Below are 18,626 nucleotides of genomic sequence, written 5' to 3' on the forward strand. Positions count from 1 at the left end.
GCTGCAAACTTTTTGATAAAGAGCAAGAAAGCCTTTTCGGATGGGGAGGTTTTTAAAGAAGCTATGATGATTGTTGCAAACACAGTCTTCAAAGATGAGAAGCATGGTCCCGATGTCATCTCTGCCCTCTCCAATGTCCAACTTGGAGCAAGTACGATGGCTAGAAGAATATCATCTATGTCCGAGAACTTAACTGAGCAACTGGACCAAGATCTCACTACGTGCAGGTGGTTTAGCATCCAGTGTGACGAGTCGGTTGACAGCACCAGCACAGCTCAGCTGATGATATTCATCTGAATGGTGTTTAATGATTTCTCTACAAAAGAAGAACTGCTGACACTTCTGCCCCTGAAGACAACAACGAGGGGAACTGACATCTACAACGCGGTGAAAAGCTACTTTGTGGACAAAAAGGTGCCATTAGAGAAGCTGGTGTCGGTTACAACAGACCGGGCTCCCGCCATGACGGGCTGGCATGCAGGCTTCATTGCACAATGCAAAGGTGATCCTGATTTCCTAAAAGCTCTACACTACCACTTCATCATTCACCAGCAGGTGATATCTTCAAAAGTGACCAGCTTTGATCATGTGATGACTCCTGTCGTGAAGATCATAAATGGCATCTGCTCCAAAGCCAAACAACACAGGATATTCAAGGTGCTATTGGAGGAGCTGTCAGCTGAATATGGTGATCTGTTACTACACACAGAAATCCAATGGCTCAGCAATTTGTTACTGCTGGGTGAAATCAAAGAGTTCATGCAGTTATAAATGGCATCCGCTCCAAAACAACACAGGATATTCAAGGTGCTATTGGAGGAGCTGTCAGCTGAATATGGTGACCTGTTACTACACACAGAAATCCGATGGCTCAGCAGGGGACGAATTCTGCAGTGTTTTTTGTCACTGCTGTGTGAAATCAAAGAGTTCATGCAGTCCAAGGGGGAAGACGCCTCGCTGCTTCGGGACACGGAGTGGATACTTGACCTCGCGTTTTTAAGGGATATCACTGGGAAACTGAACCATTTGAGCTGTGAGCTGCAAGGCAAAGGTATAAACTGGCTCACATGATAAGTGCAGTAAAGGCATTTAAAGCCAAGACGAACATTTTCTCTGCATTTACAGAGAAAAACACTGCTGCACTTTCCCTCTGTGCAGGCAGTGTTGAATAACAATGCTTCTGCTTTTGACAAAGCTGTAGAAAAGTACTCTGAAGTCATAAACAGACTAGGACAGGAATTTGAGGACAGGTTTTGTGACTTTGATCAGCTTGAGCCATGTGTGTCATTCCTTACAAATCCTTTCATGCAAGTGGACATGACGTGCACTGCTGAGCAACTAAATGCTCTGTTCAACTTGGATGCTGGACAGGTAGAGATAAAAATCAATGCAAAATGACCTGCACCTTAAAGCCCATCAGTCTGCACCAAACCTTTGGTGCCTTGTGGACACAGAAAAGTACAGTGGTGTATGCACAGCAGCTATGAAAGTTGCCTGCCTTTTCGGTTCAACCTATCTCTGTGAATCAGCTTTTTCTGACATGAACTTTATCACGAACAAACACAGAACACGCCTTAGTTAAGCTAGAATGCTCCCTGGTTGATCTTCAGTTATTTGTTAGTTTGATATTTTTTAGTCCCACCAGGTCGAGTCTCTTGTTTAGTCCCTGTTTATTGTTCCCTGAATAAACCACATAAAGACTTGCATCATGTCTGCATTTTGAAAGGCAGAAATATTTTATTTTTATTTCACCTCTCCTCTTTCCCCAGCAGTTCCTGTAGTCTAAATATACAATCTGAACTACCCCTGCAATTGTAAAATTGATTCATAGATTTACTACTTTTAAAATAAATTGATAAATCATTACTTTTTTTTAACATGAACCCACTGATTGAACAGATCTGTTTACTGTATATGCAGAATTTTGTTGGGATACTATGGGGTGCCGTTTGTAAAAATAGCACTTACACTAGTTTTCTCACACTTAGCTAAATGTGACAAAGTCTAAATGTAAATGTTAAATATAAATGTAAATGTTAAATATAAATGTTAAATGTAAATATAAATGTTAAATGTCTCGCCAAGTGTAAAATTGAATATTTAGCTCCACAGCCTTGCCCTATTACAGCGCAGCACACAGCCCCGCCCATGATGCTGAACTCGAATCAGTGATGCCGACTCAAAGACCTCAAACCCAGAGTCAGGTGTGGGCGGGGCTGAGTTTGAGGTCTTTGAGTCAGCATCACTGATTCGAGTTTAGCATTCAAGTTCTGACTGACTATCAAAACTTATGCACACAGTAAACTTTGTGTCCCATTCAGACTGAATCACAACTAAATTACATTTTTGTAGAAAAACATTTTTTTTTAAATCGCCTTTTTTTTTTGGAATTGTGGTGTTGATACCGTAAAACCTCTTGGTCTTAGTATGACAGGTCTGGTTTCGTTTCTTCTGCTGCCCTCTGGCGGATGGATAAACAACCTACATCTTCTCCCATAATGCACTTCCTCGTTTTATTCCCATCGTCCTTTGCTGCGAATGCTTTGCAGCAGTCAAGATGGCGGACCGGCCAGGTAATACAGTGTGCCCTCCTTTAAAACAATCGCAAATTATTTTTTATTCTGTACCTCGTTGTTGGTATTTGTTGATATTTCCAGAGACTTTGTGTGTTTTTCTGTCAAATATACAGTTAATAAGTCAACTGAAAGTTTAGTTTGACTGATGGCCGCGCTTAATCCTCCGAGTCACGTCAAGGACTTGGTGTCATTGGTGGATTTAAAGTTAAACACGAGTCGCTTTTGGACATTTAACTGTCTTTTTCATTGACCAGACACTTTCAGTTTTGTTGCACTTTGAAGGAAACTGGCATTGTAATGGTGTAGCGGAATATGTAATTGTGTATGCTAACGTTTCTTTTGGCTAGCTTGCACAGTAGCCCGTAAACACACTAACGACCCCAAACCCATTTTTTCTTCGGTTAACATTAAAACTAAATAAAATTAACTGTGTAAAATAAACCACGAGAGACAATTTTTGGCTGCACAGTGGTTTTCAGACAGTGGACCAGCAATGTGTCATTCATTGTACGAGGTGTTTTATGGTGACGCAGGCTTCGTGAATGGAAGCTCTAAGTTAGCTCCACGTTAAGGTTAGAACTTAAACTATCAATTTATTAGCGAACGAATCGATATGTGTCAATTTGTCAATTGACAGCGATATAATCAGCCAGTGATTTGATAATCGATTCATTTTTCAGCCATTCCTCAACCGAAACGTCAACTTCTCAAGTGTGTAATGTAAACTGAATGTCGTTTGGTTGCACAGAACAATAATAATAAAAATGTTTAATGCGAAAGAAGATGCATCAATTAACTAATTTAGGAAAAAGGGGGATTCGAAGGTTGAACAGTTCTTGTTATGTACTAATGATTCATGTAGATGCTTTTTTTATAAATCTGTTACTAAATTTTATTACTTTCATCTGGAAAACGTCAAAGTGAAAAATGTTCAAGTCCTTCAGAGTCGATGTGACCTCTTCACACTTGTCTGAGCAGATAAAATTATTAACATAAGATGGAGAAAGAACATTACAATAAACTGAAATTATTGCAGATTCATATTCTGTCGATTGACTGAGCTCTTGTACAATGACCTTTTTTAGCTGCAAACATACAATAAAATATTGTCATGTCCCATCTACCACTGGTGTAGTTAGACAGCAATACATATGTGGCTTTAAATGTGAAAAGTGACACACACACTGGTGAGCTGTTACTTTTCTAACTTGTAAGGGACAAATGGAGGCTGATAATTATTGACAAAAGAACTGGTAGTTAAAGTGGGGATCAGAGCTGTTCATTCCATTTCCTAAACCAAAGCACACTAGTAGAGCTGCAGTATACTTTGCTCAGTATGGACGATGTGTGATTTAACCGTTGTTGCTGTCTCCACTTGTGACCAGTTCCCATAGTTGAGAAGCGACTGATGGACGTGAAACTGGGAGAGCTGGGAACCTGGATCGGAGCCCGAGACTTCACTCCCAACGGCATCTTCGCAGCGTTCCGCAGGGGTAAGGAGACCTGCTCCGTCTTGGTCTTTGCTCTTTAGACACTTTAGACTCTCTAGACACTCAGTTGGCAGTTTATTAGCTACACTAACCAGACTTGCAGACATGGACACATGTATTGGTCAACCAGCATGAGAAGGAAATTAAAATTCTCTCAAATTTGAAACTGAAAAAAGTTACCATCCATCATTGTTTGTTCCATGGTTAATAAACGGACTTAATTTTTGATGTGTGATTCAACAGAATACTTTTATAATAAAACAAAACCGGTGTGGACAAAAATGATGGGACTCTTAACCAAATATTTTGTTGCACAGCTTTGAGGCAGTCATGGCGGATATTTTGTGTAGCTGAGTGAGACTTGTGCACCTGTCGGCAGGTAGTTTGGCCCACCGTTGTCGAGTAGACTGCTGCGGCTGTCTGAGGTTTGAAGGCTGCCTTTAGATGTTTGATAGGGTTCAGATCAGGGTTCATGAGGCCACTTCAGTGGTTTGTGTTTAGCCATGCTTGGTGCTTTTAGCTCTATTTTGGGTCATTGTCCTGTTGGAGGACCTGTGGCTCAGACAGAGCTCTCAGACACTGGGCAGTATGTTTCACTCCAGAATTTCTTTGGTAGTCTGGAGATTTCACTGTGCACAGATTCGGGGCCTCCTGTGCCAGATGCAGCAAAGCCTCCTCCATGTTTCACGGTAGACTTGGTGCCTTTTTTTCTTTGACAGCTTCATTTTTCACGTGTGAGCATAGAGCTGCTGTAACTTACCAAAAAGCTCAATTTTTGTCTCATAGAATTGTGGCTTGTCACTGTGCATTTTAGCAATTTCCAGTTTGGCTTTTTTATGCTTCTCTTTCAACAGTAGAGTCCTCTACTGAGCCTGTCTAGAGTTCCAAAGACCTTGACTGTTTTTATGTTTACTGCTGTAGTCACAGGAATATTCAGCTGCTAATTTATCCTTTTCACACTTGCTTTGTATTGCTCCGTGAAATACCAAAGGCATGCAGGTTAGAGGCAACAACTGTTTTAATCGCTTTTCATGAGAAATGAAGCTTTGCTTCAGTCTGCCAACAAACACATCCACCTCTGTATGTTCAGGTTTATTCAAACTTTCAGAAATGTACTGCATTATACTGACAGGTGTGTTGTTTTGTCCATTGGGCTGCTTTAGCCAGATGTACTCAAACTGCCAACTAGGATGGTGATTGTGCAGAATTACATCATGAGAAAGTTACAGTCATCTTTGTGAACAGCACTTCGGTGCCTAGAGAAGCTATGTAGTATGACCCAGTAGTAGCTGTTGAAAGGTGAGAAGTGAACTAACTCCCCGTTCATCTTTCTCCCTGCATGTTCACCTAGATGTTATCAAAGTGATGCATGTTGCACTTCATCTGTGGTTTGTTTTTTTTTTCCCCTCCGTCTCTTCCAGGCTACTTCAGATACTACAACAAGTACATTAACGTGAAGAAGGGCGGCATCGGTGGCATAGCTATGATGGTGGTTGGTTACATGGCCATCAGCTACCGGTGGGAATACGACCACATCAGTAAGAAATGCTCCCTTATTTCCTGTTGAAGATGAAGGGCTGAGTCCAAATGTTTAATAGAACACATATTTTTACCTGCTGTTTCTCCTAAAAGTGGGTTATGGTGACTCTGTAGCTAGTGCTAATGTTGCTGCCTCTGCTGTAGAGATTCGGGGAAGTGTTCCATTAAATGGTGTCACTGGGGCAATCGGCGAGCTCAGAGTAACTATGATGTCAGTCAAATCATTCCTCATGTTTATCTCTTAAGTCAGAAGGAAAGCAGATATAAGATATGGGCTGCTGGCTGGGGTAGCTATGGCAGCTAGCTACAGTCAGCCGACAGGTTGACTTGAATGGATGTTCCCATGCAGTTAGCAGTAATCCTGTCCCCAACAGCTCTATGATGCATTTACTTTGTCTGACTCAGATCAGCGTGAAAAATGATTCGGCTGACGACATATTTATTCTGATTTCTCTGACACTTAACTGGTTGCCCTGATGACAGTTTAATGCAACACTTCATTTGCCCAAATCTCTCCAACAGAAGCAGCAACATTAGCATTAGCTGTAGCGTCCCCATACCCACTTTAACCTCTAGAGTCCTGAGCTTTGGAAACCCAAGCTGTGCGGTCCTCATATGAGGACGCAGGGACTCTAGAGGTTAAAACAACTTTATCACGTTCATGAAGGGTTTATTGGAGGAGCAAAGGTTAATGATAACTCAGTGTGACGGGTGCAGGTCTGCCGCACCGTCACAGCCACACTGTGATTTACCAAGTGGACAGCGGAAATCTGGACATTTGGATTCAGCCAAGTTGCTCTGTGAACTGTCACATTAGCTTCAGTACATCCATTATGTGACAGTTTGAGGTTTAAAGTTACACTCACCAGCCACTTTATTAGGTACACCTGTACAATTATATGCAATTCAATGCAACACTTCTGCCTTAACATCTGTGTTTATGAAGCTCAAAATGTTTGGATTCTTTTCAGTGAAATTGTCAAATGTATAAATGATGTTTTATTGAGGTCACAGTTAAAGGTGGTGTTGTACAGGACTACATTATATTCAGAGGTGTTCCTAATATTCTAACCCTCATGGATGTAGCTGAACAGGACAAAGACACCTCTGAATATAATGTAGTCCTGTACAACACCACCTTTAACTGTGACGGCCTCAAGCCTAAACATATAATTGAATTTATACATTTGACAATTTCACCAAAGACAAACATTTCACTTCATAAACTACAGATGTTAAGGCAGAAGTACTGCATTGAATTTCATACAATTGTACAGGTGTACCTAATGAAGTGGCCGTTAACTGCAGTTGCTTCCTTTTCTCGGTTTTCTCTTCCAGAACACGATCGCTGGAGGAAGTACCACTGAGCCTCTGGAGCCGTCAGAACTGCAGGTGTTAGTCCTGGACCTTGGCCCTTTCTACTCTCAGCTCTGTTGGATTGATGTGACTGTTGTGACCAATAAACAATATGAATATTTATTCTGTGGGTGAGTTTTTCAGTCAAACGTATTAATCAGGTTGTTCACTACTTCGCTTCAACGGTGGCCGTCACACTGTGACACCGCTGTAACACGAGTCCCATTCATAGAAAACCTCATACTCACAAAACAGGCTTTACAGAGGCAACACTTTTTCCACATGGAATAAACTTCCTTGTTTTGCTTCTTTAGAGCCTCATCAGTGTGCAGGCAGTGTGTTTAATGACTGGGACTGTTTCTGCCTATACACACCTGACATCTACAGCAAGAACCTTTGTTTGTACAGAGTCCAGATGTGAGAACATGAGCACTGTGTCCACTGGTGGTCAACTCAGCACTTATCCTGTGAGACACAATGTGAGCTGAGCCAAACGGTGTCCTTCCTGGTCACCTTCATGTATCTACAGGCTGAAAAAGGCAAAGTCTTAACCGGAGTGTCTGGAGGTTACTGTCCGCTCAGGAAGGCAAGATGACCTTTAGTACATTTGTTGGCGTAGTGGCCCTTCTCACCACACTGCAGACACAGAAGACAAAAGAATGATGTTAATGGCACAGGAAAGATCGGAGGTTAGAGTAAATCCCAGTCTTCAGGATTTCAGAATATGAAGCAAAACCATCGGAACAAATTTATTGCTTATACACCGGTTTAAAAAAACCCTGGTGTTCTTAAATTATTCTCAAGTCTTTGTATTAAAGATACTTTTATCTAATGTTCCTACAATTCTCACACTTAACATAAAATGGCCCATTTAATTTTAAGTCAAAAGAGTAACCTGTTTCCAGCTGGATTGAACGGACGGACGGAAATAAAAAAAAAAAGGTTGGCACCACTTGTGAGTTCACAGTACAGACAGCAGCTGTTAGCTTAGTACAAAGACAAGAAACCAGGAAAACTGAAACATAAAAAGTACGATTCCCCATTTGATGTGGAGTCGTGTGTCAGGCTGTTAAGTCCAAGTAACTAGTGCCGACTAGGACGCCACTGCTACCAGCTCCAGTAATATTTCAGTCTGGAAAAAAAAGAAGGAGAGTAAACCTTTTCCCCAAAGTATTGGAGCTATTAGATTAGGCAGCCTTGACATGTGACTACAGGGGTGTCAGCAGCAGATTCTTGTGCACACGTGGGCTTATTAGCAGACAAACACTGGGTGACTTACCTTGTAGCAGGTGACCTGGTCCAGCGGACGGGGCCCTCTGTTGGCAGCCAGGTTATTTTGTTGAGAAGCGCCTATGACTATGTTGTCCTGAGGCCGCTGGCCCAGACTGCAGTTGGTCAGCTGAATCAGCGAGAGCGAGGAGCGGCCGATGGTTGGCACAGGCTGCAGGAGGAACCGAGCACAGAGACACTAATCAGCAATGACACGGAACGTTTACATTAGCAGGGACAAAAACCTCCAAGGTCTTCACTTCCCAACATGACGGCTGTCTGTGGGCATTTGTACTTTAGAGTAGGAAAAGAATCGTTCAAGTTTAAATCGTGCTTCATATCTTCTACGATTCTCGGGCGATTCGTAAATGCTCAGAACCCATTTTTGTCACAATATTGACTGAACAAAAAAGGTGGAACAACTGCGATACCAGTGTTGCACACGGACAGCGTGCACATACTAGAATTACGCTGTACATCTATGGGTGTAACATCAGTTCCAATTCAGGCAAGGAATTCATTTGTGTGTATTAATTACTTGATAATGAGCTTTGAAAGACAAATGGAGGACTGAATACTTTACATGCCCTTCACCGACACTGAAACATTAAAGTATTCAATAATAAACTTTAAATTATAACCCAATGATATAATTTAATGTGAAATGTGCCATTCTGGATAAGAAATACTTTTGTAACTTGTAACAGAGTATTCTGTGGGTACTGGGTGTGTGTGATGTGCCCTCGTACCTTCATCTGGTTCAGGGTCTGCTGTGGTAGAGGAGGCTGTTCAGAGGTTCCCATGGGCAGCTCAAAACGGGGGCTGTAAAAGAACATGTCACAGTTAAATCTGCAGAGCTATAAGTGATTATTTTGTTTCTGTCCATCTTTTATATTAGGAATATTTTATGACGATTCATCCCGTATATAATGTTACTGTTAATAAATAATTGATAGCCACCCAACGTTACAGAGCTACAGCTGAAACAAGACGTATGTGCTGTGATATCCCAAAGCAACATTTTGTCTGTTATTCAGGCAGATCAGATGTATTTTTTCTATCTAGGAATCATTTAAAAATATCAACTTACTGCATAAATTTACAGGATTTTCCCTCTGGACAGAAGCCCACCAGGTAATTCATGCAGATCACTCTCCTCATGTGTCTGTGTCTGCAGTCCGGGCCTGAGACAGGAGGACGGACACACAACAATCATGCAGACAGAAAACAGAGGAGAAAAAGGTTAATGGTGGTGTCGCGGTACAAAATCTATATTCAGTCTACATAATCCATATTTAAACTGAAACTCAGATGATGGAAGTGTTCACAATATTTCAGACATCATCAGAAATGCACTGATGGACACTTATTTATGATCACTCTGTGGAATGCATGTTAATGTGCATAGATGATTGTACATGCAGATCCCAACTACTAATGCTGGACCTGGTCATTTTAATCTTGCTTGTAAACTCCATAAACAAAACAAAGATGAAATTCAGTCTGCGTAACAGTGTGTTCCAGTAGCGGTGCGTTTAGGGACCCACCGTGTTTACAGAAGCCTCGGTCGTACCAGGGACAGTCTTTGATCTTCGACTCTGGATCGATGTGCAGGAAGGGACACTCCTTGTTGCTGCACTCACCTGCAAGAGTGACCACAAAGGAAAACCAGGCCCAAGTCATTCACCAGCTTAGCAGAACATAAAGTGACACAGATGGCAGAAAGGAGGGTGAAGTTCAACGAACCAAACTTGGAGTAGAAGTAGCATTCAGGCATCTTGGTCATGTCGTACTCGTGGAGGAACTCGCACTGGTCTCCCTTCTTACACAGTCCTCTGAGCCAGTGCTTACACACCACCGTCTTCTCTCCGCTGATGTGACGGAACGGACACATCCCACCTGAGAGCACAAAAACAAACACCACAGACAATGGCAGCTGTCCTAAACCAGACACCGGGGGCACTCTTGCCAATTGCTAGTCCATTTTTAATAAAAAGTGCATCACTTTAATCAACTGCTAGGTGATAAGAGAATTAGGTATTTTCTATTCTACTATATTTAGATGTGAAAAGCTTGACAGCAGCAGCACAGGAGTTTCTGAAACCATCATATGTTGGCATCTTTTTCAAAAACCAGGATAAGTTGGGCTCTAGAACCAGTAACACCAGTTTGTTTACAGACAATCAGTAGTGTCAACACAGTGGAATCACTAACACATCAAAACAATTATGGTGTAAAAGAAAAAGAATAGAGAAATAAATCCTGTCACTCAAAGTAATGTGGTCCCATCAGCAATAATTTGTTTTATAGAAGGGCTTAGATCCAAATCCAGAGACATTGGAGCATCACATGCTGAGCCATTATTTAATGTAATTTTTAATACAAACAGCTTATTTCTGTTCACTCTGTCTTATAGGTGACACTTGTATACATCCAGTGTACAACATTTACAGGGAAACATGAAGGTATCTGCTACATATGTGGTGTCGAAATTTACAAATTCAACGTTATACATTTGATCTGTTTTTAAGTCAGAGAAATGTTTGTTTTGCAGAACATTGGGCCAATAAGTGCATGAACTTTTTAAACCAGTGACCCATCACTTATTTATTTTCTGACACAATGAAAATATCAAAATATGATTACTGTCCTACTGCCTGAGATTCAGTGCTTTTCATGCTTTATTCACTCAGCTGTAAAACGCGAAGGTGTCGAGTCAATATCATTCCAATAGAAGTCAATCAAGTAGAATGCTGATTTATCACCTGTAGGGATTTGCTCACTGTGTAGATCTGTAGTTAACAATAACAGCCAACAGTTAATGGCTGCTTTTAAAAGGCAGGGAGAGTCTAAAGGGTGCATTATGAGAAAGGTAGGGCTGTATAGCAGGGTCCTGGTTTTGTTTTTACATCGAAACAAAGTCAGGTGCTGCTTCAGTTTTGATCTTGTTGAGTCACTCACCTTAATAAAATGAAATACTAAATATCTGATTATCCGTATATTTAAAAAAAGACCTTTCATTTAACAATGTTGGTCCAATTTATTTAGTTGCTCATCTTCTGTGAAGAAATGTGCAGAGGTTTCTGACAGCGGTGTTGAAATGTCATGTGCTGGTGTTTACCTTTCACACAAGCTGCTCTCATGAAGAACTCACAAACAGCAGACCCGGATTCTGCAGGAACACACATGAGCAAAACGTTAAGACAAGAGACTCACCGTGCACAGAGCACAGCTGTTCCACTTACGCCTACACCAAGGTGTCAGTTTATTAGGGACACCATGCTAAAAGTCAGTCAGCTTTGCAATAAAACCTTCGTGAAGTCGATCGTGTTCAGTCAGACTGTGGAAGAGTTTGGGCTGCGTTTGAAATATACTGAGAGGCGTTTCTCTTATTTTGGTCTGGCCTCATTAATATAAATGAGAAACACTTCTTAATATAAAGCAATGCAATACAATTCAACACAAGCACAAATGACATCTTCCAAAATTACCATAAAGTCGAACCAACAAAACTTATCGCCACCCTCGTGGAGTTTTTATTGGAGGACTTTTAGTTGTATCCTGGTGTACCTGCCAAAGGTGCACAGCTAACCAGGTGCCCCTATGTTTATCATAAATGAGATAAGGCAATCCAAACCAAGAGAAAACCCTTTAAGACTGAGGACAAACTGGTTATTTTTGCGAACGTACACCTGATTAATCGCCGCACACCCAGAGGAGTGTAACGTTAGCCCCGGTGCCGAACGAGGCTAGCACCAAACACTTACTGTCCATGCCGGGGAAAGGCAGAGGCTGCGCTCCCAGCTGCTGCTCCACAGCAATCTCCAGGTCAAACTTAATGTGGTCCACATTAGCCAGTAACTCCTGCATGTCTGCGTTAGCTTGCTGTGCTCCGGTCAAAGAAATGCCAGTGTCGGTTAGCGAGCTTGAAGTTGAGCTAGTTAGCTAGCAGGTAGCTTCTTCATCAGCCAGCTAAAGTGGCTAACGGATAAGCTAACAACGATAAACTGCCTACTGGGGTGGAAAAAAATCACAAAACTGTTGTTCTTTGTAGCGTTCACAGCAGTTTCAAAGTTGGTGTATCAGCTTTAGTCTGTCATGAAACCGCTTGTTTCAAAACTTCCTCTCACCATTTTAATGTGAGGCGCGCGATCTGACCTCTGACCTGACAGAACAAGGAAGTTCCTTTGTCGGTTAATAGCGGTTGGTAAACAGCTTCTAGATGCATTACTGCCACCTGCTGGACCGGAGTCCGGCTTCTAATGACTATTGCCTGTGCGCAATCTTTCAATTTAAATGTTAACAATTTCTCCGATTGACCTTTGACCTGCCACAATAAGGCTGGACTAAACAAAAAAGTGGTTTGATAAACTCACGCCACATGCACTCAGTTGCCTTTTCATCAGGTGCAAGACAACAGTCCTGCAATAAATTCTACATTCATGAATGTTAAAATATTTTTTTCAAAAACTTCTTTATTTTTGGAAACCCCCATTTTAGGCACTTGTGAGGACTTTTCCTTACAATTTTGGACACGCAACACCTGAGGCTGGCATCTCTGCTTTTCAGCCAAATCCAACTACTAAAAGGACGGCAATGAATTATAGTTAAGAATAAGAATTGTGTTTCTTTCACTTTTTCTCTAGCTATTAATAACATGAGGTGAAAAATTAAATTCAGAGGGTAATTTTATTTTATTGATCTGCAGCAGTTTGGGTTCAAACTGAAGGATTGAGCAGAAACTTGTTTTTCATCAATTACAATCACTTTAATTAAATATAACAGTGATCATATTTTTGGCCATGTATGAAATCAGTGCTCATACTTTGTGCTTCCATGTCCAGCACTATCAGAAAACTTTGGATTTGTAGATGTAATAAAGGAGACTCCTGCTTACATGTTTGTAACAGAGGTCACAGCTACAGTAGAAAAACATCTAAAACAGTAGAGGCAGTTTAACAGTATTGAATAACTGAAGGACACTGGTAATCATCAACAAATCCATCAAGACATAATGAATGCTTGATTTGAGCACTGACAGTTTTAATATGTCAACATTCAATATACACACACCACCAAAACCACAAGTGTCTGAACTGCTGCCGTCTACAGCTCAGGCAGGCCGGGCATGGGGAAGCGGCCAGCGAACGCCTCCACCTCAGCCCTGATCTCTGCTACTCGCTGCTGGAACTTCTCTCCCTGAGACAGTGCCTGAAGGAACTCCTTCAGAGTGGCTTTGGGATCCAGGCTTTTCTGCACCTCCAAGGTCAGCTCAATTCCTGCAGGCAAAAAAAAAAAAAGCATGGAGGGCTCTCAGATTTCAGTTCCATTTCTGAGAAATCAGGGTGCATGTACACATTTATGTCCATCATTTTACACTGCAGAAATTTAAACTTTGCAATTGAATGTTTGTTTTTTTAACCAAAGTGCTCCATTTCAGTTGGATTCAACATCTTCCCTTATGTTTTTAACATAAATAAACTACTTTTATTTAGCAGGTTACAGCTGTACTGTTGAGGCCTTAATTTTGCATTAGCCTAACTGGACTTGGGTTTAAAAGCTGTTCCAGCCAAGTGTATCCTAAATCGCTCCAACAGCAGTGAGTACAGTGTTACACAAGCCACATTAGCTAACATTCAAATAAAATACCACTCATTTCTACTGTGTTGTATTCAATATAAAAAGGTACAGCAGCTGGTTAACTCAGCTCAGCCCAAAGACTGGAAACAGCTCACCAGGCTCTGCTGTCCCACCAGCACCATTTCAGTTCAGACATGTAACCGATTAGAACATAGCCGGTGTTTTGATCAGGATTGACCTGGTAAACCTGCAGGTAAGACTTTGCCAGCTACATAATGGAGGGCTTTGTTCAGACATTATGCATAGACGTGAAAAAACAGGAAAATTCCTGGCCAGAGGTGGATGTATGAAAAGAGCCTCAAAGTATATCTGAAAAAATGCCAGCATTTAAAAAAGGGACCTTGGTGAAATTACCTCTGTGAATAAACTCGGCCACCTTCCTGAAGTCATCCTCCATCAAGCCTCTGGAGGTCAGAGCTGGAGAGCCAAACCTCAGACCACTGGGACGTAAAGCACTCTTATCCCCTACACAAACAGACGTATGTGAACATTTAAAAATGGATCTCAGATTTAAAACACTTAACGCTGGGTACATCTGAGACTTAACTCAGACAAAGGACGGGCTCATTTTCCACAAGTTCCACACACACACTATGGTCTGCAGTCTACAAAGCTGCGTCAGTATTAAAAACACACATGCTACCTGGACAGGTGTTCTTATTACAAGCAACGGCACAGGCTTCTAGAACCTTCTCAGCTCGTCCTCCATCAGTCCCTTTGCTGCGCAGGTCCAGCAGGATCAGATGGTTGTCAGAGCCGCCTACACAGGAAGAGAGCGAGAGCAGGAGAAGACATTAGAAACCAGACAGCTGGAACTATTAAAAAGAGGAAAAAAAAAATCATCATGAAGGACGACAGGATGTCATCACTTTTTTTTAATTACGCGATTATAAAATTTTAAAACTGCTGTCATACTGTATGAAACATCATGAAGAGATCTGCAGGAGTGCACTGACGTGAAGGTATGTGAGGCTCAAGAAGCCTTAGGGTAGCAATAAAGTCACCTGAACCTAGTACAAACAATGGTGACAAACTGAGCAGGTAATGTGGAAGTTAAAGTTACTGAAATTACTGTAATGCTTAAAAGAGATGACATTGGAGACAGGAGGAGGGTGAAATGCAATATAACCAGTCACAGCAGTTGCGATCTGCTTTACATTCTGAAAAGATGCTACGGCGTAGGGTACACAGCCATGCAGTACCTGCTGTGTACATTCGACAGCTAAAACAAAAATATATAGAGACAGACAATAGTGAGGTCGGCTGTTCTCCTTCAAGGACGTCAAGAATCCCTGGATAAATCCCAATTCCTTTGTTTGATTATTCCTTGCTCCTCCCCCTCCCCCTCACTCAACCCAGAAGTAATTTTTGTCCACCATCTTGAGAAACACCACAAAGCTCTTATTCCTGCTCTGAGGTTGCATGGAGGAGTCATGAGTGAGGATACATCTTACATGGGTGGGACTAAGACACATTTGAGAAAAACATGGATGTAATTAAAGGATCTGAAATCTGTGTTTGTGGAGTGCACAGTTTCCCTCACCAGTGACAATCTTGTAGCCGTGGTCGATGAGAGCACTGGACAGAACTTTGCAGTTGGCAAGAACCTGCATCTGGTAGGCCTTGAACTCCGCTGTCATGGCCTGTTTGAGAGTGACAGCAACACCTGCCAGACAAAAACATCAAATGAGACTGATGCAGACATGAAAGAGCTGTCGAGATGAAACTTGAGGCCTGTTGTGGTGATTTTTATTTTATGCACTTAAGAATGGTTTTATTTTATAGCACACATAAGTTTACATACTTATATGTCACAGTTATGTTTATATAGTTATGAATATCACTCTATGTGTTCACTTAACTACTGGTCAAATATTTGCTGTGTGAGTCACTGAAACACTAATGCAACATCATAAGTCTTGTCCACTAAATTACTGAATTTCATTAGATTTATGGCTGTAGCTAAGGGAGCTCATAGTTACGTATCGTTCCTCTGGATTGGTGGACCCAAAGGAGTCTTGGTACGGTAAGGCTCCAAGTTTATTAAAATAGATTAGACAGTTATGCACACACACACGCAGGCAGAACAGTTTTAATTAAGTGAAAACAAAGGAAGACGTGAGTGTGTATGTAGGAATTAAAGTAGTACAGGTATTCCTCCTTTCTAGGGCGCTGTCCACGATGATTGGAGCAGAGAGAACGGACGGACTGAAGGACCAATAACGGGAGAGTTAAGTCTAAACCATGGCTCCTCCCCAACTGTTTTGGACCAATTAGATAGTAGCACCTTTTCATACAAATATTGTTACCCACTAAGTTGAAGTCAGTCTTTTCTGTTTTATCCTAAACAGTGGAGATCCATGTATACATGCTAATTTTGATACGTTAATGCATAATAAATTTCATATTGAGAAATATATATTCTCTTATTAGTCTTCTCTTTCGATATAAACGAACTAGCTCCACAGGCCAAAAGAGAAAAATGATTACGAGAGGAGGACCTGCAATGGCGTGGTTGTGTGGTCCTCCCTGCAGCCCAGGAAACACAGCCTGATTGATGAGAGACTCCAGGTTGTAAAGAGTTTCCTTCCCCTTGGCGTCCACACTTCGAACACCTGGAGGAGAGAAACAAAGTTAAGAAAAGAAAAAAGGGCAGCTAGGGAAATGACCAACAAAGAAAGAAAAGGTACTGATGACAAAACAGTAGTTTGTTTTGGGAGAAGCACCATTTTGGACCCCAACCTTTCCTGTAGAAGATGAGCCCAGCACGGCAGCCGCGCAGCGTCTTGTGTGTTGTTGTGGAGACAATGTCACAGTGCTCAAAGGGCGAGGGCACCGCTCCCACGGCCACCAGCCCACTGATGTGAGCCATGTCTGCCAGCAGATATGCACCGTTCTCATTAGCGATCTGCTTCATGCGGGCGTAGTCAAGGTTGCGGGAATAGCAGCTTACTCCTGGAAAAGAAAATTATGAGGAGCTGAATGATGTTCTGTCAAGTTTTAGATACACAGCTCCTTATTTCTACAGGAAATCACTGATTAGTGCATTTATATGAAAACATTTTTACAGTAAAACCTATATTTAAAGAAGAGTGACAGCATAAACATGTGAGAGGTCAGCAAGCACTGTGTGTGTGTGTGTGTACACACTAAAAGACCTGCAATGATGAGTTTGGGGTGGAACAGTCGTGCGTTTTCTTGCAGTCTGTCATAGTCAATGTAGCCAGTTTCTGGATTCACCTAAAACCAGCAGAACCAATAGATCACATTGAAAAGATACAGCAGAACAGTCAAAATGTGACTGGTGTAAAAGACTGGCTGCAACCCATTACAACCCCGCCTCTCACGCAATGTCAGCTGGGATTGGCTCCTCTAAAACTGCCAGAGTCAATAATGGACAATTAGAAAGAAAACAAATTTAAAAAATCGTCAAAATCCGTGCAGCGCAACCACATTCGCCTGAGCCGAATGAATGTAAAACATGACAGAATGACTAGGGTGATTTTATCTCAAAATGAAACAGAAGCCGCAACAGGATAATCCCAGTTTGTGACTCTCTCGTGTTACATACAAGGATCAAATGCAACTCACAGAAAACGTAGCTGGCCGCTGTTAAGTGTTAAGTGTTTATAAGGTAAAGAGGCATCACTCTGCAACATCACTGAATGAACAGAGGGGACTGAATGTTTCTGTGGTTCCAACAACTCCAACAGAGTGAGACGTCTTCACTGATAAAACCCATCAGTTGATCTCACATCAGTGATGGAAATGTAGTATATTCTGCCCGGTGGTGTACATGCAGAATGGTTACGATGCTCCATCTTTTATGTTATATTACATAAGAACAAATCCTACACTTTCGTTAGCATTATTTTTTTGGTCCACCCAAAGTACTGCCACATGGGCAAAGAGGTACTTTTAACTGCATCCACAAAGAATACAGGAAGTAGGCTATAACCTTGTTGGTGAGTACTTCTTCTTGTGAACAGTAACAGCAGAATGCAGTCACGTTTTCCAACTGCTAATCACTAAAATCATAAGACTGTTACTGATTGAGAGGTTACAATGACAGGTGTACAAATAAACCCATGTATCTGCTGCCAGCAGTACTTTGTCCCCATCAGCTGACTGCTGATTAAATGGATTTAACAATGGAGCAAACAGCAGGATCCATTAAGGAAACTCAAGTCTGCTAAATAATGATTGAATGGACACTTTTCCACACTCTCAGCCTCTTTCACTGCTGCAGCCGTCTTTTCAAAGATAAATGTTCATTAATGTCACAGTTAGTGAATATTTTTTTATATAGCATTTACTATTAATATTCATTATATAGCATATGAAGTGCACTATAAGCGCTTTACCATTTCCCACTCTTGCACACTAGCACTTCAGTGTCTTGTCCAAGGACACTGACATGCAATCAAACCACCAACCCTTCAGTTAGGACGACCTACTCTACCTCCTGAGCGACAGTATCAGGTCTCATTTGAACACACTTCACTCAGCGAGTTCAGGGTTACCTTCATGAAACAGTTGTGATCAAAATGCATGTGATCTTTTTGTACCTTATATGGCATAGACTCAAAGAAGATGGACGTCGCTGAGATTTTCTTCTTCTCGGTCATGAAGCCATGAGTCAGGTGACCTCCATCAGGAAGGTCCAGCCCCATGATCCTGCCGTGAGGCTCCACGATGGCCGTGTAGACAGCAAAGTTAGCAGGTGAACCTTAGAGAAAAGAGTCAAAGTCAGAGA

The 18,626-nt window shown here is 41.7% G+C and overlaps 3 protein-coding genes across 5 annotated transcripts in view; 1 reads left to right on the plus strand and 2 right to left on the minus strand.

Moving 5' to 3' along the window:
* Positions 1-2,480: 2,480 nt before the first annotated feature.
* Positions 2,481-7,082, plus strand: atp5mf (ATP synthase membrane subunit f). The gene is made up of 4 exons (XM_020587858.1): positions 2,481-2,573; positions 3,962-4,069; positions 5,488-5,604; positions 6,944-7,082. The coding sequence occupies exons 1-4, from the start codon at positions 2,558-2,560 to the stop codon at positions 6,970-6,972; spliced, it is 270 nt and encodes an 89-aa protein (XP_020443514.1). The 5' UTR covers positions 2,481-2,557; the 3' UTR covers positions 6,973-7,082.
* A 103-nt stretch (positions 7,083-7,185) lies between these two features.
* On the minus strand, positions 7,186-12,460 carry cpsf4 (cleavage and polyadenylation specific factor 4). The gene is made up of 8 exons (XM_020587857.1): positions 11,998-12,460; positions 11,352-11,402; positions 9,977-10,129; positions 9,778-9,873; positions 9,321-9,414; positions 8,980-9,052; positions 8,241-8,402; positions 7,186-7,597 (listed from the first exon to the last, which is right to left on the minus strand). Exons 1-8 carry the CDS (start codon positions 12,098-12,100, stop codon positions 7,529-7,531), a joined length of 801 nt encoding a protein of 266 aa, XP_020443513.1. The 5' UTR covers positions 12,101-12,460; the 3' UTR covers positions 7,186-7,528.
* Positions 12,461-13,252: 792 nt separating this feature from the next.
* shmt1 (serine hydroxymethyltransferase 1 (soluble)) overlaps positions 13,253-18,626 on the minus strand; it is a 9,886-nt gene continuing 4,512 nt past the window's right edge. For all 3 annotated transcript variants that reach the window (XM_020587826.1, XM_020587827.1, XM_020587828.1), the window contains exons 5-12: positions 18,439-18,599; positions 17,029-17,110; positions 16,613-16,825; positions 16,372-16,485; positions 15,414-15,536; positions 14,514-14,630; positions 14,225-14,335; positions 13,253-13,509 (exon numbers count right to left, since the gene is read on the minus strand). In XM_020587826.1, coding sequence (XP_020443482.1) covers positions 13,337-13,509; positions 14,225-14,335; positions 14,514-14,630; positions 15,414-15,536; positions 16,372-16,485; positions 16,613-16,825; positions 17,029-17,110; positions 18,439-18,599 — 1,094 coding nt within the window. In that variant the 3' untranslated portion in view covers positions 13,253-13,336. The remainder of the gene's footprint in view (positions 13,510-14,224; positions 14,336-14,513; positions 14,631-15,413; positions 15,537-16,371; positions 16,486-16,612; positions 16,826-17,028; positions 17,111-18,438; positions 18,600-18,626) is intronic.

The sequence above is a fragment of the Monopterus albus genome, unplaced genomic scaffold (assembly GCF_001952655.1).
Source record: "Monopterus albus unplaced genomic scaffold, M_albus_1.0 scaffold483.1, whole genome shotgun sequence".
Lineage (NCBI taxonomy): Eukaryota > Metazoa > Chordata > Actinopteri > Synbranchiformes > Synbranchidae > Monopterus > Monopterus albus.